This window comes from Lissotriton helveticus, chromosome 7 (genome assembly GCF_964261635.1).
Source record: "Lissotriton helveticus chromosome 7, aLisHel1.1, whole genome shotgun sequence".
In the NCBI taxonomy this organism is placed as follows: domain Eukaryota; kingdom Metazoa; phylum Chordata; class Amphibia; order Caudata; family Salamandridae; genus Lissotriton; species Lissotriton helveticus.
In genome coordinates, this window is record NC_136068.1 from 1,725,924,681 (window position 1) to 1,725,948,944 (window position 24,264).

At 47.5% G+C, this 24,264-nt stretch overlaps 1 protein-coding gene across 2 annotated transcripts in view; it reads right to left on the minus strand.

Annotated features, from left to right (window-relative positions):
* Positions 1-24,264, minus strand: part of LOC144770707 (B-cell receptor CD22-like) — a 255,878-nt gene that overhangs the window by 221,489 nt on the left and 10,125 nt on the right. For both annotated transcript variants that reach the window (XM_078655435.1, XM_078655433.1), the window contains exon 2: positions 7,063-7,202. In XM_078655435.1, the coding sequence (XP_078511561.1) occupies positions 7,063-7,105 (43 nt within the window). In that variant the 5' untranslated portion in view covers positions 7,106-7,202. The remainder of the gene's footprint in view (positions 1-7,062; positions 7,203-24,264) is intronic.

Genomic DNA, 24,264 nt, shown 5'->3' on the forward strand with positions numbered 1-24,264 from the left:
CATTTGTGTTCGAGCATAGTGCATTTCCTTTTTAGTGATTTCAGTTCCTGGCCGTACCACTTTTCGGACATGGTGCGCCTGGGTTTGGGATTCCGACACTGTCGAGTGCAGTGCTCAAGAGCCATTGCGATGTGGTCCTGAAGCCTACTCTTTCTACAGCCAGTATGTTGTTACTTATACTCAGTGGGGAGGATGGTGAGCAGGGAAGCGCCCCAGTATGGAGTTCTAGATGCTGTTGCGGGGTTGCTTTATTTGCTGATGCAAGTTTGACATGGGCGGTGGAGCGGAGTTTGTGCAGGGATCAGCTACAGCACATTCACTTACTTGGCATGCAACATCTGCCCTCGCGTTAATCACACTGTTTGAGTTTTGTATGGGGGTGGGCTTGGATCCTGTGGGTTATTTGAGTCTACTTACGAGCAAATGCCAACTGTTGGTTGGGGTCTGTGGGTGTTTGTCGTCCAAGTACTGTTGGGCACAGCCTGGCGTGGGAGGGGTGAGGGAAGTTAAAGAGACTCGCAATGGTTCTTTCAGCTACTTTTACACTTTGTGACAACACACAGAACTTGCACACAACAACTATAGTAAAGTACGGTCTGATGAAACATGCACGTGAAAGTCCATTACAGATACTGGTAGGTCCCGTAGGGACACAGGCTTAGACACACTAAGTGCGCTCACCTAGAACGTGCGAGGCCTCAATGACCACAGGAAAATACGTAAGCTACATGCCACGACCTGACGTTGATATCACACTGTTGCAGGAAACTCACCTTCCGGAAGACAACCCTATGTTACGTATTGGAGGGCTACATTGAAATATTCATGCGGAAGGGTTTACCACCCATGCACGAGGGGTTTTAAAGTGGGTGAATCTTAAGGCAGCAACAACACTAGAACCTTAAGAAATGGATCAAGTGTAGGAGAGTAGGGTCTGCTTCCTATGGTCACCCCCACTTTTTGCTGTGATTCTCTGTTTTTTTTTTACTTTAGTGTGGCTGTGGGCCTACTAATCAGACCCACAGCCCAGCTGTTCTCTCTCTAAATTGATACCATGTACTTTAGGTACATACCTGATTGGGTTTGGGTCACCTTTGTGAGCCCCTGTATAGTGTACCATAGGTACCCAGGGCATAGGTGCATACAAGGCCAGGCCTACCAGGGGCTGCAGCATGTATTATGGAACCCCTGGCTGGCCATCCAAACTGACACCAGAGGCTGATCACTCAGCTTGGGTAAGGTGGTGTAATCACCCCTTACTTAGATATAGTATATCTATATCTACCTTATATATAGACACATATGCACTTATAAGTCACTCCTATGGTAGGCCTCGACAATCCTGGAGGCAGAGTGCTTGGTTTTATGTGAGAGGGTGCCCTAGCAGGAGCTGACCCCCTCTGCAGCTTTCGGAACCATGTCATTATAGCTGTTCTATGACATAGCCATACCATATACTCTTAAGTACATTATAATCCTCGCAGTTAATGCTAACTTTGGTTTGGCTTTATCAAAACATGTCATGTAAGGTGTCAAACACTTTGGAATACTACCCCCCCCCCCCGCCAGTTCTGGCGGCAGGGGTAGCATTCCACCCTTCTAGAAGGAGAAGACATGTAGTTACTGCTTTACCAGGTTAAAGTTAAACAAAGCCTCAGCATCACAAAATGGATGCTGTTGCCACAGACACGAGTCAGACCTCCTGCAGCTGGACGAAACTCCGGCAAGGGAGGCCTGGACAATAGGTTTCCTGTCAGCCTGTAGTGTATTGGGGCAGTGTGGGTTGAATGGAAAGATGCTTTTCCAGGCACTGCCTGGGGCACACGAGGAGCGCCATGCATAGCCTGGTTCAAACCAGTTGCTGGGGCACTCCAGCCCCGCTCTGGCGCAAAACTGGACAAAGGGAAAGGGGTGTTACCACCCCCTTCTCAGGGTCCACCCATAGGAGGGACCTAGCAGGTAATCCAGCCCGTAAAATCAGAATAAAGATAGGAGCTGTGTCTAGAGACATTTGATTATCCTGGACTGAAACTCTGAAACAAAACTCTAGGACCTTCGACGTTCTATACCGACTAGCAGACTGAAGACATCTCCCTTGTGGTCAAGGAGTGACCACCCTGTGCAAACAGGCACCCCCAGTAACTTGCCGGTTTGCTTTGTCGACGCTCCTGCCAGAACCCGAAGACTCAGCGACTCAGGAACTAAACTTCCAGACTTCTCTGACTCCGATCCACATCCACAGCAAAGCTGAGACCCGTGGCGGACACGAGAGACGTGGGACTAGACACCCTGGACTACCTGCACTTTGCTAACAGTGCAACTACCAAGGCACCCTCGCAGTTGTGCATTGGGGTTTGAGAAGCCCCAGACCCGAGCCCCAGTTGCACTGAAGCTCAGCCCTCCATACTCCACGAGTGCCGCGTGGGGCCTGCTCTTGCATTTCAGCTCGACACGTCTTCCCGGTTGCTACCCCTTTTGCTAGTGGGCCCTCTGAAGACTTCCTTTTGAAACTATACCGCTTTCCTGGTTGCTCCTGGCTTGCTCCAGCTTCCCTGCAGAGGATAAGCTCCCCAGACCTTCTGGTCTGAACTGAAGCCCATCTTCCCTTCCTGCGTGGATTGTGTTTGACAAGGCTTGTTGAGTCCAATCTGGACACCGATGCCGCAGTCAACTAGATCCTTTGTAGGACAGCTCGAATCCAGCTCCTGGTCATCGACGACACCTCCTGGTCCTCGTGGCTGCAGAGACAAACTTCACCTTCTTCACCTGAAACACTCAACATCGCCTGGTTCCTTCCTGGTTCCTTCCTGGTCATTGGCTAGTGACCCAGACTCTGTCCCTTCTGCTTTCAGGTTCTTCTCATCTTGGATCCACCCTTGGATCCACCTGGACACTTTTCTCCTGGTCGCCTGCAACACTTCCTTGCAGCTCTCCATAGGAAACAGCAACAAAACCTGACACGAAAAGACACCTATGCACCCGGCTTCCCCGAGTGAGGTAACTTGAGTACTCCGGTGCTCCTGTGGGTGTTGACTCTCGAAATTTCCTAGTTTAAAAGGGTTTTACCATAGTCCATCCTGAATTCAACTACTTTGTAACTTTTACGTTCCCATTATAACTCTATGGTAACTCGCGACTGTGTTCCCACACTGCACGCGTCTTCCGTGGGTCTCCTACGTCCTAACCTTTGGTTCTGTAGTGTAGCCCCAGCGATTCCCTAGGCCCTAGGCCTATTCACTATTCCTGAAGTGGTCCTTATACCACTTACTTAGTATATGCTTCGTGAGACCCCTAGGGCAGAATTGTATTTGTGCAACTTATAGTATGTTTAATGAGTAACTTGTGATGTATTTGGATCTCTGACCTCATAAAGAGTCCAGAGGGGTTGTGTTAGAAATAAATACATATATATTTGATATATACCTAATGTGGTGTCCTTTCATTTGGTATTCAAGGGATTATATATGGTAAAACAGCTGGCTTCACAAGCTCTCTGAAGTTTTAGCCTAAGACTGCTGGTCCCTGCTACCACTAGGATAGCTTGTCTATAAGGTTGACTTTACAACCACCATCAATAAGGGTCATTTAGACTGGTGCAAGGTGCCCACTGCAAAGTGGACATCATACGCCAGGCTAACTTTTCACATCAAGAAGGTAGGTTTGTCATCACTAGGTGTTAAGGAAAAGGTGAACCAGAAAATGGAAACAAGGTTATAAGGGAGAGAGACAAGAGTAATATGATGCCAAAAAAATAAAAGTAACATCCTGGAAAAAGCAAACACTTATAGCGAATGCAGGTTTGAGTAAAGCCTTAAACCTTTACATTTATTATTCAGAAATCAATTAGTGTTTTTTCCTGAATAGTTAAGGACATGACTTCTGGGGCCCGGAAGGGACCGATATCAGTGTCTATTGATTATATCTTTACAAAACTTGAGCAGTATGGTTTACAATTCCATATTTTTAGACACACAGCCATGGTACACATTTTATAAACTAAAATAATGAAAACAGATGATTAGGATTATATCAAATGTTTTCAACTCCACACCTTAACTAGGCATTGCAGTAGCTCTAGGAAGGGTGCACTTCCCCACCCCGGGAAAACAGTGCTGCTCAAAGAAAGAAGAGAAAACAAGGGAAGCGCTTCACTGGTAAAGTCTAACGTGGTGAGTGACTTAAGGGCATTAAGGTTATTATTTTGAGCACTCTATCAGCCTATAGGTGATCTGGAAGATGAAAACGCACTTCAGGTAAACTCTGAGGGCCTTATTTATGAGGCCCTGCAACAGTTTTACGCTTCCGTTGCATCACTTTTTGTGACGCATCGGCGGCGTAAAACATGCCTCCTGTTGCACCCTATTTACAAAGTGACGCTTCTAAGTAGATGCGTCACTTTGTAAACCCCTGCGCTACATACCTGCGTCAGGTATAATGTATGCAGGGTGGGCGATCCCACATAATCAAGCCTTGTAGAAGTGATGCAGTGAAATCTACCAGATTTCACTGTGCCATTTCTAGGGTGCAAATGTGTCAATATCCTACGCCTGCCTCACAGCAGGCGTAAGTCTGACGCAGGCCCTTTTACATGGTGCTTGCCCCATGTGAAAGGACACATTGCTGGAGTTGCGTAACTTTTTTGTCACACTCCTGCAATGCGTCAATTTTGCGCCATACAGATACGTCAGAAATACTGACGTATCTGTAACACCTTGCGACATGATGCGTCAGACAGTAAACATGACGCATTAATCATGTCGCAAGGAGTGCACACTGAGAAGTGACGCATCACTGCTTTCACGCAGCGATGCATGACTTCTCATACATGAGGCCCAGAGTCACCAGCCCTTTTAACTGTGATGATGCCTTTCCAGGGATGTGTGACGGGAAGGGAAGCATCTCAGCTTTTTAGAAAGCTAGAGTTTTGGTGGAAGAGGAGGAGATGTGTGCCTTTGAGGGCATTACAAGAGCAAGCCTTGCAGTATGGAGCAGTGAGATTTGTAATCTCCCCTTTTAGGATGGGATATTTTTAAAGGGCACACCGAGGTGACAAAAAGGGTGGTGGGGAGGAGACCAAAGTGAGTCCTCCTACCACTGGCATGCCTTTGGATGTTGCAGTTTACCAGTAGTAGGTAAAAAATGCAATGCTTTTGTAGAACACACCCAGGAAGTTAAGCTGTGGTGGGTTTAGGCACAGGGTGGGCTAAGGTAAAGGCTTAGCTTCCCAGCAAGGATCACGTTGGTCCAGCAGAGGGGCTCACTTAACCGCAAAGATGTGCATTTTATTCAAGCGCAGGTACAGCACTCCCTGTTCCTTGCCTTTGCAGTTCGGTAGCAGGGTCAGGTTAGGCAGGGTACAGGGGGGTTCCTGGGGCAGCAGGTGCTCACAGTGCTGCTGTACTGGCTGTGGCAGGGGTTGCTGCTACTTCCATGCAGGCTGGTAGTGGCTCTGCTGCAGTAATGGTGGGGCTGGCAGTGGCCGATGCATCTCTTGTTGCCACGGCTGATGGTAGCTTGGCCAATGCCATTTGCCATAGCCCTCTTCTGGGTAGGTGCGATGCACAAGTACAGTGTCTGAGCCGGGGGAGGCTGGTAGCCAGGCTCCCGTTCGTAGGAGTAAGCAGGCGTCGGGAGGTATCTCCATTGGAGGGAAACTGAGTTGAATGTAATTGAAGTTCATGAAAAAGGGACTCATGCTCTTTAATTAGTTGGCCAATGGAAGTAGCGGGTCCAGGACGCAGACGAAGAAGTGGAGGATTATTAATGTTGTGGGCTTCACCCATCCCACACATCTCTTCAGCGGCAGCATCTGCAATAACATGGGTGATAACGTCCAAGAGCATGTCACTGGAGGTGAGAGATCTGAAGGAGAAAGACAAAAATACACAAAGCAAACATTGCTCTGGACAAGGGCCTTTGTCCAGAGGTGCATTCTCCTTGGCAATAAAAAGCAAATTTTAACATGTATGTTTGTGCTTGCTGCCGGCGGCACAACCTCACGATGACATAGATGCCCTTCCCCAGGGCCCCAGTTTACACTCTGTAAAGCCCTCTTTTACAGAGCAAAATTCTTATATTTAAACATGGAGAATCTTAATTTTTGATACATATAAAGGTGTAGAAGTAGAAAGTAAACCGAGCAACTTGGCGCTTACTTGGTGCTCTGCCACGCGGCCGCAATATTTTAAAATAATCGTTGCATGCCACGCTACAAAATGTTGAAAAAAGAGTCCCCAGAAATAACGGATAAACAATGGAAGTGGAAGAAAACGGAACTTAGGCAGTGCTTCTTGGTGAAAACACAGAACTTGGGCAGTGCTCCTTGGCGAAAAAATGGAAGTAACATCACTGCGGGAACACGTTAGGAAGCTGCAAATAGGAGCAACACTGCAAGAAACCAATGAGAAGTTATCAGGCGGGAGCAAAGTCCTCTATCGAATACAGCAGGTTTTACGGACAGTGCATGCCTGCTGCCTAGGCTCGACCTAAAAAATGACTTGAATGTGAACAGAAGCTCATTTTATTAGAGGAACAAACTGGCAGCAAATTGCAGCCACCAGGACCTTTGAGAACGAAACAAAAAAAGATCACAACTGGAGAGGCATATGAGCAATAGAGGGTCATGTGGAGAGAGAAGTACACATGGGTTAGTACTGGATAATGTGGGCTGGGAAAGCAACAAAGTAACGTGAGCCAGGGGAATAAAAAAAATCTGAGGAAAAGAGAGGGGGGGTTGGGTGAGCAACGCAGAGCATATGGGGTGGGTGTTTGAGGTAGGAAACAGCATAGATGGAAGAGAGCAAGAAAATGCATGCACTCCCATGGCGTGCCAATCACTGCTAAGCAAAGAGGTCACCCAAAGCCCAATACAAATATTGGCATTGTTCTTACAACAACCGACAGCTAACGGCTAGCAGTAGGCAAGATCTAAACATGAGTTCATATCTGTTGTTTGCTGCACAGAAACAGCGAAAAGTAGGTAAGATCTAAACATAAGATCATATCTGTTCTCTGCATTGAAATGGAAATCTCAAAATCTGCTAAAGTGTGATAATCAAGTACCTTGTAGAAGTGTGGACAAAAATGCTCCCTGCTTGTAGTCCATTTTGAATAATAAAATGCGTAGCTGTTCAATAAAGCGCTTCTGGAAATACTTGTCTGACGAATGCTTAATTAAAGGCCCATCATTTTGCTGGACAGCTCTAAAAGATAACAAAGAGTGAATTAAACAACAAATAGACCATAGAAAATTAGATACACTTTAGATATGACATTTCACTAATTGTTTGACTCATCCATATATCAATATAAATATAAATCAGGAGTGTCCAATATTGGTCCACATATACACTGTTAATTCCAGATTTTAAGGATAACCGCATTTACTTATACTGCACATACATTAATTCCTGGTTTACACTCTGAAAATATGGGATGGGCAAGCCCTCCTGGAGCAAAATTGGATACAGAATATAAAGGTAATAAGACAAATACAAGGTATGCACTATGGGAGGCCTTATAAATTCCTTTGGCATGTGCTTTTTGATGTTTGCATACTGCTTGTTTAAATAAATGCTCACTCTTCCAACATTCCTTTACATGGTAAAGCAAAATGCATTGCCAAATTGTATGATTTGTACATTGTGGAGTAGAAATATCAGTATCTCTTGTGCACCTTGATACTCGGCACATTCGGTTAGCATGCTGGGTAGTGAAGTGACTCCTTTCAAAGCAACATTAAGGTCCAATCACCACTTAAAGCACTTACATCACCAATTATACAGGGGTTTGTGACCATCTGATAACATCATTAAATATCAGTCATTAGCACACATGCAGTGGCTTAGCTAACCCTAGTGCCGCCCATGGCAGTCACTGCTTTTGCCACCAGGCAGCCACATGAAATAGCAGGGGGGAATCTGGAGGCCGCTGCCTCGAAAACTCGTGCCGCCCGGGGTGGACCAATCCCTCCAACCTCCCTTGCTACACCACTGCACCCATGCCTTTGCCACTCATGTCATACAGTGTGCCTTTACACATTACACAGGGTAACCTCCATGCACCTTTATAATATTAATGTATGTGTGTGTGCATATTGTATGCACACACATGGATAGATAGATAGATAGATAGATAGATAGATAGATAGATAGATAGATAGATAGATAGATAGATAGATAGATAGATAGATAGATAGATAGATAGATAGATAGATAATTACCTACTAGCAGTAGCCAGTAGGTGGTTATAGTTAAGCCCTACTTATCATAGGAAGAACTTTTTTTGTTTTGACAATATTTTTGGCACCGTTTGAGGAATCTTCACAAAATTCTCAAAACCAATATCACACACAGTTCAGCTGCAGAGTTGAAAGTTTGGGGTTGATCTGTCAAGCGAGGGCTGAGAAAAAGGGGGGGGGGACTAAAACATTTTCCCCATGTTAATTCCCATAGAAATTTTGAACATGACTACAGCCCGATGCGCTGGATGGAACCACACCAAATTTGGCAGAAAGCTAGCTCTTGGTCTAGAAAGCCTGTTTTTTGTGATTTGTTGTAAATCTGTTTGGTACTTTTCAAACTATTAACTGAAAACTAAATTTGTATATCTAGGTGTCGTGACTTCTCCATGGATCTGACAGTCTCCGTGCTGGTATATGATTGGCTCCAAACACTTCAACTCGTAAGTTTTGGCAGCAATATTGGGACACGGATTCAGTCGAGTCCCCCCAGAAAACATTTAAATAAAGAAAAGGGGGCAGGGTAGGAGTACCCTAACCCTAGGTCCAGTAGTGGGGTCCACAGGGAGCCTGCCAGGGGTTAAAAATGTTTTTTTAATTTTGTTGCGCAATCGCAGGTGGATCAGCAAATTCACTGCAAAAATGAAGGGAAAAAACAAGCACCATCTAAGGGCCTTGCTGGAGTAATCCGGAAAATTCACCCAAGGCTGGTATGGCAGTTCCTGACTGTTCCTAAATATCATGTTCTACTTTTCTGGGGTGAGCCCATATTTAGTAACAAAAATGGCTTTCATAGGGGCATGCCTCATCTGGTCAGCTATGTCTTGTAAGCAAGGTTTCCCACCCCATTGTAGGCATATGATTCCAGACAATCTGCAGCCAATCGCCTCTGAGGCCCTTTCCTTCCTTGGGGATACCTCTTTACCTGAGAACCATTTCAAAACATCATACCCCACAAAATAGCTAGGCTCCAGGTCTTTAGGGATGTGGATCTTTTTGGCTCTATTGGACACTGTGCTGTCGCTGCCACTATTATTGCTAGACTCTGCTTGCCTGACTCTAATATTCAGCTCTCCAAGGCTCCTTTCAATAGCCATTTTCTCTCCTCTTTCTCCATGGACAGTTTATTTTCCTCCATTTTAAGTTTGGCTATCTGCAATGGAAATTCCCTCTCAGCCCTCCTATCTGTCAGCTCCTCTGGGGACAGGCCTTGCGAGCACACAATGCCTGTCGCCCTGAGCTCCGCTCCAAGAGACAAGTTTTTTCTACAAAAAGAAATATGGGCAGTGGACCACTTTCACAGCTACACAGCACCAACTCAAAAATCACCAATATTCATATACATTCAATCTTTCAAATAGCGTGCAATTTTCAAATACTCCCTGCCCTGAGAGTATATCCCAAATCCTTGGGAAAACCAATGTTTTGCCAAACTATGAAAAGCACCGCCAACAAATTTTCAATCTCCACCATATGTGGTTAGTAAAGTCTAGAAGCAGTGAATGTTTCAAATTAAAGGACGCTGTATCCGTAAATGCAAAAAAGTTCAAGATTCCTTTAATGATCCAATTGAAATGCCAGCCAACGCGTTTCGTTCCGTCAGGCGGAACTTCTTCAGGGCTGTAAATCAGAGAATAAAACATACAAAAAACCCCAGTGAATACTTCAAATTAACATAAATACACTCGTGAAACATTATACAAACACATAAAAGATAAACATAACATATACCAACGACAATACCCAATTTAAAAACATCCTGTTCACATAAAAGTTGCAGCATGTATCAACACATTATTTTCTCCCTTTCTTTGGGTACTAATATTCCACGATTGAATGCATTGACATTATTATTGTGCACACTCACATTGTCCAGAGACAATTAGCAAAAAGCGAAAGTGGAGAAAAATATACATACATATCCATTCTTTAGGTCACATGTTAAAAATTAGTTATTAAAACACTAATCGACAAGGGTTTCTGCATTTGATTATGATTAACGGAAACAGCGTCATTCTTATTCTGATTGTCCAAGTCTAAACATAGACCTGTAAACACAACTCTGCACCACATGTTAGCATATCTAGACCAGCTTTATAAACTGCTAATATCAATAATGTTTGTATGACCACATGGTCCTAGGGGACCCTTTTTTTTTTTTTTTTTTTTTTTGATTTTTGATTTTATCCCCATTAGGGACAATGCTTGGAACCTATTGCATGAAGTCCACCTGTATAGGACACCTCTTGGTCCCAGCCACAACTAGAGCCGGCCCCGGCCTCACAGAAAAAACAGCAACCCCCTCCACATCAATTTGTCATGATTACATAATAAGACACATGCGAATCGCAAAAAGGAAAGGAATAGGAAACACAAGTTTCCCCTACCGCAATAAGTGTAGTCAGGCGTCTTGATCTTCCAAATCACAATATCACGATTGGGACACGAGTAGGTACCCTCAATATGAGTCATTTATATACGGGCTTGATCCAGATTCAAAGATGTTTACTCTCTTATTGGTATATCAGAAAGTCTCTCGCCAATTATTTCGCCAAATGTGTTTATAATGTAAAATACACCTAAAATTATATCAAGTGAAAATACATGTAAGGGCACTGTTCGATCCCACCCTTTCCTACAAACACATATACTTCATAGAGATCTTGTCTGCATTATCCACAAAGTAAAGTGTATAATCGATATATATGTTTCTCTACCTTACGGTTTTGAAGGGTATGTTCCTCGGAAATTATTCCTATCTCTCCATCCTCATTCTTGATAGTGTTAAATGCTTGTCCTAAGGGTACTACCCTAAAAAAATGGTATATATTTTCATGATTAAAGCTCTACATTATTAGTATGTCTATTTTCATGCCAATCAAAGGCTCGTTTGGAACATTGGCAATGTAGGTCACCTACCTTAAATAATGTCTTCTATGTTCTCAATGTGATTCACAGTTTCCAATTATTTTAGGCAGTAACCTAGGAAATTAATCAATATAAATATCGGTGTCCATGAGCTACAACATCAGCTCCGCACATAGTCTAAGTCATAAATCTCATGCATTTCCACAGACACCATCAATACAAGGCCGGAAAGAGTGGCTCAAAACAACCCTCCACAGTGGCCCCCAACAATGGCACACTCGAATTCAGTAAACTTGCATGAAATCCACATTGCCAATATTACAGGACACGGCATAGAGATGTAATCGATTAGTATAAGACGGCCATGGGCAGCACGAATGGAAACGGGCAGTAACACGTGTTTGTTTACACTTTGTGAAGGGCTCGCTGTTTAAAGGACAACCCGTCTTAGCAAGATTTTTCGTGTTTCCTTTATCTTATCCCAGAGGTAAGCCACATAAACACATATGAATGTGGCTTACTACTTCAGGGGAAATCCGCTGTTAAGACGGCAACCCACCTTAACAATGTAATTTCATTTCGCGTGTCCCTAAAATGAGCGTCAAAAATGTAAATTAAACTAATGAAAAGGCCGATGTGTTGGGTGTAACCCGCCTTGGCGTTATTTGTTTTAGCCAGCATGTCCCGAACGCACATGCAGTTATTTAACGCTTCCCACCCCATAACATATCATGTACACCCGCTAAGGAAACCGCAACCCGCTACACCGAGGTAGTTAAATTAATACATGTCCCCAATGTGGATAATTAGTACATAGCTCTTACCTGTCAGGGTCAAATTATGGGACCCCCAATTGGCGTCTTGGCAATCCACACGCCGGATCTTTTCCCGCAAAAGTAGCGAGGCGCCCTGCCTCCGGTGGGTTTAAAAACACCCAATCCCGGCCCACCTGTCAGTGACGTTTAGTCTCACAACCTTTACCACTATATTTTGAACTAATGCGGGCGCCATTTTAAGCTAGTCAGCCAGGACTCACGTTAGCTCTATCTTTTGTGTTAACCTGGCTAGAATATCGATAATCTCTTCTGACTTCACGCAAATATCTGGCCGAGAAATCTTTAATGCTATATATTTGGATGTAGTCTATAAAACGCAACGTTATTAATGTCGGTTTCATCGGATCACAAAACGTTGGATAAGTTGTATAAAGGACTTCCAAAAACATTACATCCAAGATGTAGGCTGGGGGTCACGTAACTACAATTATGATAGACCTCTTATGTTCCAATCAAAAATGAGTAATTATATTCTATTTTACTAATAGTAATACATGATTTTAAGGATAGGAGAACGTCGCCGCTCCTCCATATAAGATCAGGGCCGGCAACATCAAGGCTGCAGACAATCAATCCAAGCATGATAAAATCAAAAAGTAACAGTAGTGCCTTTAGGGGAAGACAAATATATACATTAAGGTTCTAAATAGAACAAATAGTGAGATAAGACAAACCATCTACTGGCAATAAGGGAAAGTGTATAAATATGGATATATGCATCATCAAGTACAAAAAACAAAGACACAAGGGAATGAACACAGATTCAGAAGGCTCGAGCCAAAGCAAAACAAGATGTGTAGTTTACAGTATCACTGATGTAGTATTGGCACATATGCATTTAGACCATAATTTACTGTAGGAAGTGGTGCATCCCCTAGGACCATGTGGTCATACAAACATTATTGATATTAGCAGTTTATAAAGCTGGTCTAGATATGCTAACATGTGGTGCAGAGTTGTGTTTACAGGTCTATGTTTAGACTTGGACAATCAGAATAAGAATGACGCTGTTTCCGTTAATCATAATCAAATGCAGAAACCCTTGTCGATTAGTGTTTTAATAACTAATTTTTAACATGTGACCTAAAGAATGGATATGTATGTATATTTTTCTCCACTTTCGCTTTTTGCTAATTGTCTCTGGACAATGTGAGTGTGCACAATAATAATGTCAATGCATTCAATCGTGGAATATTAGTACCCAAAGAAAGGGAGAAAATAATGTGTTGATACATGCTGCAACTTTTATGTGAACAGGATGTTTTTAAATTGGGTATTGTCGTTGGTATATGTTATGTTTATCTTTTATGTGTTTGTATAATGTTTCACGAGTGTATTTATGTTAATTTGAAGTATTCACTGGGGTTTTTTGTATGTTTTATTCTCTGATTTACAGCCCTGAAGAAGTTCCGCCTGACGGAACGAAACGCGTTGGCTGGCATTTCAATTGGATCATTAAAGGAATCTTGAACTTTTTTGCATTTACGGATACAGCGTCCTTTAATTTGAAACATTCACTGCTTCTAGACTTTACTAACCACATATGGTGGAGATTGAAAATTTGTTGGCGGTGCTTTTCATAGTTTGGCAATCCAAGAGACAAGTTGTCCTTCTCATCTCCAGTGCAAGACCTGTGCCCAGGTTCTCCTGAATGATCCAGGCCCTCCTCTTGCCCTTCTATACTCGACTTCTCATCCAGGTCCTCTGTTGTTGCCAGCAACTGGTGAGCCTCCACTCCTTGAAGCCTTCTGGAGCTCCAATATTTCTGATGCTCTTTCAGTAGCGACCAGTGGTGGGAGTGCTGCCGGGCGCTGATGTGGGGCGGCGAAGGGGCAGTGTGGGGGGCAGTAAACTACGGATGTGTGCGCTGCATCACATTTGGCAATGCAGCGCGCGCAACAAAATTCGTTTTAATTATTTATATGTTTACTTAACTCTAATCGGCCGTAATCCGTAGTTTACTACCCCCCACCCTGTCCCTCCCCGCCCCACGTCAGCACCCAGCAGCACTCCCACCACAGGCCGCTACTGTGCTCTTTGTGGAAAACCCCATTTCCTTACAGAACTCCTTGAGCTGAGCCACTGTGTAGCTCTCCAGATTGGTGAGACCAAATTCTCTTCTTTCAGGTATGGTGACTAGCACAAAGAGTCAGGCAGAATGAGAGTGAATTTGGAAAAAAACACAAAAGTCAATCAAGGGGACTTGAAAACTCAAATTGGTTTCAAGTTACTTATATGGGATTTTAGTGTTACACAAAATCACTGTTGACACAGCACAAACACAGGTACAGAATCTCAATGCTGTCACCAAAGTGATGAGAAATCAGGTTGTTGGTTGAGGGGGTTGAAACCCTACTTAAGCAACAACTTTATTCCTTATCAGTGGGAACCACAAAAAGTCACTAAAATAACCTCGACCCTCTGACAGCTTGGCCCAAAGAAGGTCAGGCTTAATGTTGAGGCAATATGTAAAGTATTTATGCAACACTTCAAACAGTAATAAAGTGAAAACACAGCACAAGAAAAATCCTGCACCATTCCCTCAAAAAATAGATCAAAATTTAATAAACGATTTAAGATCAAAATGACAAACACCTAATCAGTAGAACCAGAGAGTTGGAATTTTAAATGTTTTGTGGAAACCTAGTGTTTAGAAGCAGGAAGTGGCAATTGTGGTTATCTGGCCATGGTGTACTGGGTCCAAGACACAAAGATCGAGAGTTGGACAGATACAGGACCGATTTCAGTCCACTGTCGAGCTGTGTAGTTCTACCAGTGGCCTGCCCTGTACGGATGATGAGGAGCCGATGACAGGAGTTTGTAGCTTAAAGTCCTGCATCGAGATGCATCACGCAACAAATAATGCTGGTGAGGTCATTGATCGGGATCTGCGATGTGGGCGTTGCGGCGCATTGTGCTTAGTTGCGTGTGCTGCATTGCTGAAGCCACTGGTGCTATGAAAATGTGTGCCGAGATGCATCACACTGAGTTGAGATACATCAAGTGGGGCCAGTTATCGGAATCCAGATGCATCGTTCTGGGTCAATTCTTCCCAAGCCACCAAAAATAAGCTGTGATCCGTGGTCCTGCATTGATGTGCATCAGTGCAGAGGAGACTATGTTGTGTCCCAATAGTTCATATCAGGAGATCAGCAGAGCAGTCGTTAGGGCAGGCAGAACAGACAGGCAACAGAGCAACTGGGCAGTCCTTCTTGCAGCAGAGCAGCAGGGCAGCAGATTTGTCTTTCATCCAAGTCTCCCATAGGTCTAAAAGTAATCTGGATAATGGGTCACAGGATCCCCTTTTTAAGACGAGCATACGCACATATGTGCTGCCTGCAAGACCTGTTGTACTCAGTATATGGCATGTAATCCCACTTGCTGCTTACCATAGGCTGACTCCTGCATCAGGCTTGTTTACTGGCTCCTTATTAGTTGGTGCTCTACTACATCACTTACATTGTATCGCAAGAAGCACCGACCAACTACAGTTTTGTTACATCATTTATTTTATATTGTAGCTCGATTTCATTATTTTTTTGTTATCACCATGGCACCCACTTCGCTGGCTGCCATGCACTTACTTTAAATATGCACAGGCACCACACTTTATATTTTAGCAGGGTGCCCCCTTTTTAAAATCTATTTTAATTGTTTCCTGCCTCCTGTTTTTTAGGTTTCGACCTGGCGATCTGCGCAAGCAGTTCGCGCAGGTGAAATCTTTTGTTTACCATATTGGCTATCGGAACGTCCCCCACCTCCCATTAGCTAGCTCCATAAATGGAGGCTAGCCATTGGGAGCCGGATCTGTCCGTCAAGGCCGGACCAGATTCGGGGGCGTTCCCGCGATTTTTTCCCTCTCCGCCTCTGCGATGTCGTCATCGCGGCGGTGGGCGGAGTTTCGTTTTTTTTCCTTCTGTGTTTGTTTTGGTCATTCCATGCGAGGAAGCCCAGGTGAGTGCTTGTTTTTTAGTGGTGGAGCACGTGAATTCAGTGTACGTTGGTTAAAAATACATGATGAAGACACAGGCCACGATCTGGCTGTTCATCAAGTGCATGGGCGCTAAAAGTAGTTTTTGCCCCTTTATTTGTAGTGAGGACTCCGCAGTGGTTTGTCTGATGTGAAATTGCTCGGCTGATCCCCTTTGTTGCAGCATGCATAACTTTTCATTCTTTCAGTTCGACTTTACAGTCCGTTTTAATAATGTCCTTAAAACTGCGGGTGTCCAGTACCCAAACGGCCTAAATAGACTCGTATGGGCTAAGCATCTCGTGCCCCTCATGAGACACTTGTAAAACTGCTCATAAGATTTGCAACAGGGAGTTTTTTCATGGTTTGGCATTTTTCGTAATGCATTACAGTTGAATTTATATAGCGCTTCATATCCTAACCGCACTGCAAAGCGCGGAAGAGCATCAGAGGCCATAAAGTCCGTGCTGCAAAGGTGATTAACAGCAAATGGGTAGGGAGTGCAGGGTGGATAGGGAGTGCAGGGTGGATAGGGAGTGCAGGGTGGATAGGGAGTGGAGAGTGCATAGGGAGTGGAGAGTGGAGAGTGCATAGGGAGTGGAGAGTGCATAGGGAGTGGAGAGTGCATAGGGAGTGGAGAGTGCATAGGGAGTGCATAGAGAGTGCATAGGGAGTGCAGAGTGCATAGGGAGTGCAGAGTGCATGGAGAGTGCAGAGTGGAGAGTGCATAGAGAGTGCATAGGGAGTGCAGAGTGCATAGAGAGTGCATAGGGAGTGCAGAGTGCATGGAGAGTGCAGAGTGGAGAGTGCATAGAGAGTGCATAGGGAGTGGAGAGTGCATGGAGAGTGCAGAGTGGAGAGTGCATAGGGAGTGGAGAGTGGAGAGTGCATAGGGAGTGGAGAGTGCATAGGGAGTGGAGAGTGCATAGGGAGTGCAGAGTGCATAGGGAGTGCAGAGTGCATAGGGAGTGCAGAGTGCATAGGGAGTGCAGAGTGCATAGGGAGTGCAGAGTGCAGAGTGCATAGGGCGTGCAGAGTGCATAGGGCGTGCAGAGTGCATAGGGCGTGCAGAGTGGGGAGTGCAGAGTGCATAGGGAGTGCAGAGTGGAGAGTGCATAGAGAGTGGAGAGTGCATAGGGAGTGCATAGGGAGTGCAGAGTGGAGAGTGCATAGGGAGTGGAGAGTGGAGAGTGCATAAGGGGTGGAGAGTGCAGAGTGCATAGGGAGTGCATAGGGAGTGAAGAGTGCATAGGGAGTGAAGAGTGCATAGGGAGTGAAGAGTGCATAGGGAGTGAAGAGTGCTTAGGGAGTGAAGAGTGCATAAGGAGTGAAGAGTGCATAGGGAGTGGAGAGTGCATAGGGAGTGGAGAGTGCATAGGGAGTGGAGAGTGCATAGGGAGTGGAGAGTGCATAGGGAGTGAAGAGTGCATAGGGAGTGGAGAGTGGAGAGTGCTATGGAGTGGAGAGTGCATAGGGAGTGGAGAGTGCATAGGGAGTGGAGAGTGCATAGGGAGTGGAGAGTGGAGAGTGCAGAGTGCATAGGGAGTGGAGAGTGGAGAGTGCAGAGTGCATAGGGAGTGGAGAGTGCATAGGGTGTGGAGAGTGCATAGGGAGTGGAGAGTGCATAGGGAGTGGAGAGTGCATAGGGAGTGGAGAGTGCATAGGGAGTGGAGAGTGCATAGGGAGTGGAGAGTGTATAGGGAGTGGAGAGTGCATGGAGAGTGCATAGGGAGTGGATAGTGCATAGGGAGTGGAGAGTGCATAGGGAGTGCAGAGTGGGGAGTGGAGAGTGCATAGGGAGTGGAGAGTGCATAGGGAGTGGAGAGTGCATAGGGAGTGCAGAGTGGAGAGTGCATAGGGAGTGCAGAGTGGAGAGTGCATAGGGAGTGCAGAGTGGAGAGTGCATAGGGAGTGCAGAGTGGAGAGTGCATAGGGAGTGGAGAGTGCATAGGGAGTGGAGAGTGCATAGGGAGTGGAGAGTGCATAGGGAGTGGAGCTCGAGGGAGTGGAGAGTGCATAGGGAGTGGAGAGTGCATAGGGAGTGGAGAGTGCATAGGGAGTGGAGAGTGCATAGAGAGTGGAGAGTGCATAGGGAGTGGAGAGTGGAGAGTGCATAGGGAGTGGAGAGTGCATAGAGAGTGAAGAGTGGAGAGTGCATAGAGAGTGCAGAGTGCATAGAGAGTGGAGAGTGCATAGGGAGTGGAGAGTGCATAGGGAGTGGAGAGTGCATAGGGAGTGCAGAGTGGGGAGTGGAGAGTGCATAGGGAGTGGAGAGTGGAGAGTGCATAGTGCATAGGGAGTGGAGAGTGCATAGGGAGTGGAGAGTGCATAGTACATAGGGAGTGCAGAGTGCATAGAGAGTGCAGAGTGGAGAGTGCATAGGGAGTGCAGAGTGCATAGAGAGTGCAGAGTGGAGAGTGCATAGGGAGTGCAGAGTGCATAGAGAGTGCATAGGGAGTGGAGAGTGCAGAGTGCATAGGGAGTGGAGAGTGCAGAGTGCATAGGGAGTGGAGAGTGCATAGGGAGTGGAGAGTGCAGAGTGCATAGGGAGTGGAGAGTGCATAGGGAGTGGAGAGTGCATAGGGAGTGCAGAGTGCATAGAGAGTGGAGAGTGCATAGGGAGTGGAGAGTGGAGAGTGCATAGGGAGTGCAGAGTGCATAGAGAGTGCAGAGTGGAGAGTGCATAGGGAGTGCAGAGTGCATGAAGAGTGCAGAGTGGAGAGTGCATAGGGAGTGGAGAGTGCAGAGTGCATATGGAGTGGAGAGTGCAGAGTGCATAGGGAGTGGAGAGTGCAGAGTGCATAGGGAGTGGAGAGTGCAGAGTGCATAGGGAGTGCAGAGTGCATAGGGAGTGGAGAGTGCAGAGTGCATAGGGAGTGGAGAGTGCAGAGTGCATAGGGAGTGGAGAGTGCAGAGTGCATAAGGAGTGGAGAGTGCAGAGTGCATAGGGAGTGGAGAGTGCAGAGTGCATAGGGAGTGGAGAGTGCATAGTGCATAGGGAGTGGAGAGTGCAGAGTGCATAGGGAGTGGAGAGTGCATAGGGAGTGGAGAGTGCATAGGGAGTGGAGAGTGCATAGGGAGTGGAGAGTGCATAGGGAGTGGAGAGTGCATAGGGAGTGCAGAGTGGAGAGTGCATAGGGAGTGGAGAGTGGAGAGTGCATAGGGAGTGGAGAGTGCAGAGTGCATAGGGAGTGGAGAGTGCAGAGTGCATAGGGAGTGGAGAGTGCAGAGTGCATAGGGAGTGGAGAGTGGAGAGTGCATAGGGAGTGGAGAGTGCAGAGTGCATAGGGAGTGGAGAGTGCATAGGGAGTGGAGAGTGCATAGGGAGTGGAGAGTGCATAGGGAGTGGAGAGTGCATAGGGAGTGGAGAGTGCATAGGGAGTGGAGAGTGCATAGGGAGTGGAGAGTGCATAGGGAGTGGAGTGTGGATAGGGAGTGGAGTGTGGATAGGGAGTGGAGAGTGGATAGGGAGTGGAGAGTGGATAGGGAGTGGAGAGTGGATAGGGAGTGGAGAGTGCATAGGGAGTGGAGAGTGCATAGGGAGTGGAGAGTGCATAGGGAGTGGAGAGTGCATAGGGAGTGGAGAGTGCATAGGGAGTGGAGAGTGCATAGGGAGTGGAGAGTGCATAGGGAGTGGAGAGTGGATAGGGAGTGGAGTGTGGATAGGGAGTGGAGAGTGGATAGGGAGTGGAGAGTGGATAGGGAGTGGAGAGTGGATAGGGAGTGGAGAGTGCATAGGGAGTGGAGAGTGCATAGGGAGTGGAGAGTGCATAGGGAGTGGAGAGTGCATAAGGAGTGCAGAGTGGAGAGTGCATAGGGAGTGGAGAGTGGAGAGTGCATAGGGAGTGGAGAGTGCAGAGTGCATAGGGAGTGGAGAGTGCAGAGTGCATAGGGAGTGGAGAGTGCAGAGTGCATAGGGAGTGGAGAGTGGAGAGTGCATAGGGAGTGGAGAGTGCATAGGGAGTGGAGAGTGCCTAGGGAGTGGAGAGTGCATAGGGAGTGGAGAGTGCATAGGGAGTGGAGAGTGCATAGGGAGTGGAGAGTGCATTGGGAGTGGAGAGTGCATAGGGAGTGGAGAGTGCATAGGGAGTGGAGTGTGGATAGGGAGTGGATAGGGAGTGGAGAGTGGATAGGGAGTGGAGAGTGGATAGGGAGTGGAGAGTGCATAGGGAGTGGAGAGTGCATAGGGAGTGGAGAGTGCATAGGGAGTGGAGAGTGCATAGGGAGTGGAGAGTGCATAGGGAGTGGAGAGTGCATAGGGAGTGGAGAGTGCAGGGTGCATAGGGAGTGGAGAGTGGAGAGTGCATAGGGAGTGGAGAGTGCATAGGGAGTGGAGAGTGCATAGGGAGTGGAGAGTGCATAGGGAGTGGAGAGTGCATAGGGAGTGGAGAGTGCATAGGGAGTGCAGAGTGCATAGGGAGTGCAGAGTGGAGAGTGCATAGGGAGTGCAGAGTGGAGAGTGCATAGGGAGTGGAGAGTGGAGAGTGCATAGGGAGTGGAGAGTGGAGAGTGCATAGGGAGTGGAGAGTGGAGAGTGCATAGGGAGTGGAGAGTGAGAGTGCATAGGGAGTGGAGAGTGCATAGGGAGTGGAGAGTGCATAGGGAGTGGAGAGTGCATAGGGAGTGGAGAGTGCATAGGGAGTGGAGAGTGCATAGGGAGTGGAGAGTTCATAGGGAGTGGAGAGTGCATCGGGAGTGGAGAGTGCATAGGGAGTGGAGAGTGCATAGGGAGTGGAGAGTGGAGAGTGCATTGGGAGTGCAGAGTGGAGAGTGCATAGGGAGCGCAGAGTGCATAGGGAGTGCAGAGTGGAGAGTGCATAGGGAGCGCAGAGTGCATAGGGAGTGCAGAGTGGAGAGTGCATAGGGAGTGCAGAGTGGAGAGTGCATAGGGAGTGGAGAGTGGAGAGTGCATAGGGAGTGGAGAGTGGAGAGTGCATAGGGAGTGGAGAGTGGAGAGTGCATAGAGAGTGGAGAGTGCATAGGGAGTGCAGAGTGGAGAGTGCATAGGGAGCGCAGAGTGCATAGGGAGTGCAGAGTGGAGAGTGCATAGGGAGCGCAGAGTGCATAGGGAGTGCAGAGTGGAGAGTGCATAGGGAGTGCAGAGTGGAGAGTGCATAGGGAGTGGAGAGTGGAGAGTGCATAGGGAGTGGAGAGTGGAGAGTGCATAGGGAGTGGAGAGTGGAGAGTGCATAGGGAGTGGAGAGTGGATAGGGAGTGGAGAGTGCATAGGGAGTGCACAGTGCATAGGGAGTGCAGAGTGGAGAGTGCATAGGGAGTGCAGAGTGCATAGGGAGTGCAGAGTGCATAGGGAGTGCAGAGTGGAGAGTGCATAGGGAGTGGAGAGTGCATAGGGAGTGCAGAGTGGAGAGTGCATAGGGAGTGGAGAGTGCATAGGGAGTGGAGAGTGCATAGGGAGTGCAGAGTGGAGAGTGCGTAGGGAGTGCAGAGTGGATAGGGAGTGGAGTGTGGATAGGGAGTGGAGAGTGGATAGGGAGTGGAGAGTGGATAGGGAGTGGAGAGTGGATAGGGAGTGGAGAGTGCATAGGGAGTGGAGAGTGCATAGGGAGTGGAGAGTGCATAGGGAGTGGAGAGTGCATAAGGAGTGCAGAGTGGAGAGTGCATAGGGAGTGGAGAGTGGAGAGTGCATAGGGAGTGGAGAGTGCAGAGTGCATAGGGAGTGGAGAGTGCAGAGTGCATAGGGAGTGGAGAGTGCAGAGTGCATAGGGAGTGGAGAGTGGAGAGTGCATAGGGAGTGGAGAGTGCATAGGGAGTGGAGAGTGCATAGGGAGTGGAGAGTGCATAGGGAGTGGAGAGTGCATAGGGAGTGGAGAGTGCATAGGGAGTGGAGAGTGCATTGGGAGTGGAGAGTGCATAGGGAGTGGAGAGTGCATAGGGAGTGGAGTGTGGATAGGGAGTGGATAGGGAGTGGAGAGTGGATAGGGAGTGGAGAGTGGATAGGGAGTGGAGAGTGCATAGGGAGTGGAGAGTGCATAGGGAGTGGAGAGTGCATAGGGAGTGGAGAGTGCATAGGGAGTGGAGAGTGCATAGGGAGTGGAGAGTGCATAGGGAGTGGAGAGTGCAGGGTGCATAGGGAGTGGAGAGTGGAGAGTGCATAGGGAGTGGAGAGTGCATAGGGAGTGGAGAGTGCATAGGGAGTGGAGAGTGCATAGGGAGTGGAGAGTGCATAGGGAGTGGAGAGTGCATAGGGAGTGGAGAGTGCATAGGGAGTGCAGAGTGGAGAGTGCATAGGGAGTGCAGAGTGGAGAGTGCATAGGGAGTGGGGAGTGCAGAGTGCATAGGGAGTGGAGAGTGGAGAGTGCATAGGGAGTGGAGAGTGGAGAGTGCATAGGGAGTGGAGAGTGAGAGTGCATAGGGAGTGGAGAGTGCATAGGGAGTGGAGAGTGCATAGGGAGTGGAGAGTGCATAGGGAGTGGAGAGTGCATAGGGAGTGGAGAGTGCATAGGGAGTGGAGAGTTCATAGGGAGTGGAGAGTGCATCGGGAGTGGAGAGTGCATAGGGAGTGGAGAGTGCATAGGGAGTGGAGAGTGGAGAGTGCATAGGGAGTGCAGAGTGGAGAGTGCATAGGGAGCGCAGAGTGCATAGGGAGTGCAGAGTGGAGAGTGCATAGGGAGCGCAGAGTGCATAGGGAGTGCAGAGTGGAGAGTGCATAGGGAGTGCAGAGTGGAGAGTGCATAGGGAGTGGAGAGTGGAGAGTGCATAGGGAGTGGAGAGTGGAGAGTGCATAGGGAGTGGAGAGTGGAGAGTGCATAGAGAGTGGAGAGTGCATAGGGAGTGCAGAGTGGAGAGTGCATAGGGAGCGCAGAGTGCATAGGGAGTGCAGAGTGGAGAGTGCATAGGGAGCGCAGAGTGCATAGGGAGTGCAGAGTGGAGAGTGCATAGGGAGTGCAGAGTGGAGAGTGCATAGGGAGTGGAGAGTGGAGAGTGCATAGGGAGTGGAGAGTGGAGAGTGCATAGGGAGTGGAGAGTGGAGAGTGCATAGGGAGTGGAGAGTGGATAGGGAGTGGAGAGTGCATAGGGAGTGCACAGTGCATAGGGAGTGCAGAGTGGAGAGTGCATAGGGAGTGCAGAGTGCATAGGGAGTGCAGAGTGGAGAGTGCATAGGGAGTGGAGAGTGCATAGGGAGTGCAGAGTGGAGAGTGCATAGGGAGTGGAGAGTGCATAGGGAGTGGAGAGTGCATAGGGAGTGCAGAGTGGAGAGTGCGTAGGGAGTGCAGAGTGGAGAGTGCATAGGGAGTGGAGAGTGGATAGGGAGTGGAGAGTGGAGAGTGCATAGGGAGTGGAGAGTGCATAGGGAGTGGAGAGTGCATAGGGAGTGGAGAGTGGAGAGTGCATAGGGAGTGGAGAGTGCATAGGGAGTGGAGAGTGCATAGGAAGTGCAGAGTGGAGAGTGCATAGGGAGTGGAGAGTGGAGAGTGCATAGGGAGTGGAGAGTGCATAGGGAGTGGAGAGTGCATAGGGAGTGGAGAGTGCATAGGGGGTGGAGAGTGGATAGGGAGTGGAGAGTGGAGAGTGGATAGGGAGTGGAGAGTGGATAGGGAGGGGAGAGTGGATAGGGAGTGGAGAGTGGAGAGTGCGTAGGGAGTGGAGAGTGGAGAGTGCGTAGGGAGTGGAGAGTGCGTAGGGAGTGGAGAGTGCATAGGGAGTGGATAGTGCATACGGAGTGGAGAGTGGAGAGTGCATAGGGAGTGGAGAGTGCATAGGGAATGGAGAGTGCATCCCCTCTACTTCTCTTCTATGGACACTTGTACTTCTTCTACTTCTCCACCAGCACAGTGTGTGTTTCCACTCGCCCGTGGCACTGGAGACTGAAGCACATCCTTCTTAGGGTGAAAACCGTCTTGCTGGTCATTATGGACACTCTTTCCAGTTCTGTACTTTTATGTGATCACACTATGCATTATGGGGGGTGTAGTGTTGCTTTGATTCCATTAGAACACAGCTGAAAACAATGATTTGTAGATAAAAACTCTAGTCCCACTAAATCTTGGAAGTGCTTATTCACACACACACATGCATGCACGCACATATGCAAACACACTCTCTCTCCCTCAACAGGTGCACTACCTCCTCACAAGCACGGACACATGTTTGTAAAACAGGTTCTTTAACCCACCATGCCATCCCATAATGCAGTTCGGTTGGCTAGCACACCGTGGCTGACTGAAGATGCGCACTAGGATGGCGCCGGCACTTGACAGCCAGGCACAGAGAGGCGCGTGATTGACAATGGGCGACAAGACGAGCGTGACTGAGAGCAGACGCCAACTGAAATGTCCAACCCTTAAAAAGGAAAGATTTAATGACGGTATTTTTTGTGGAACTGGTGGCGA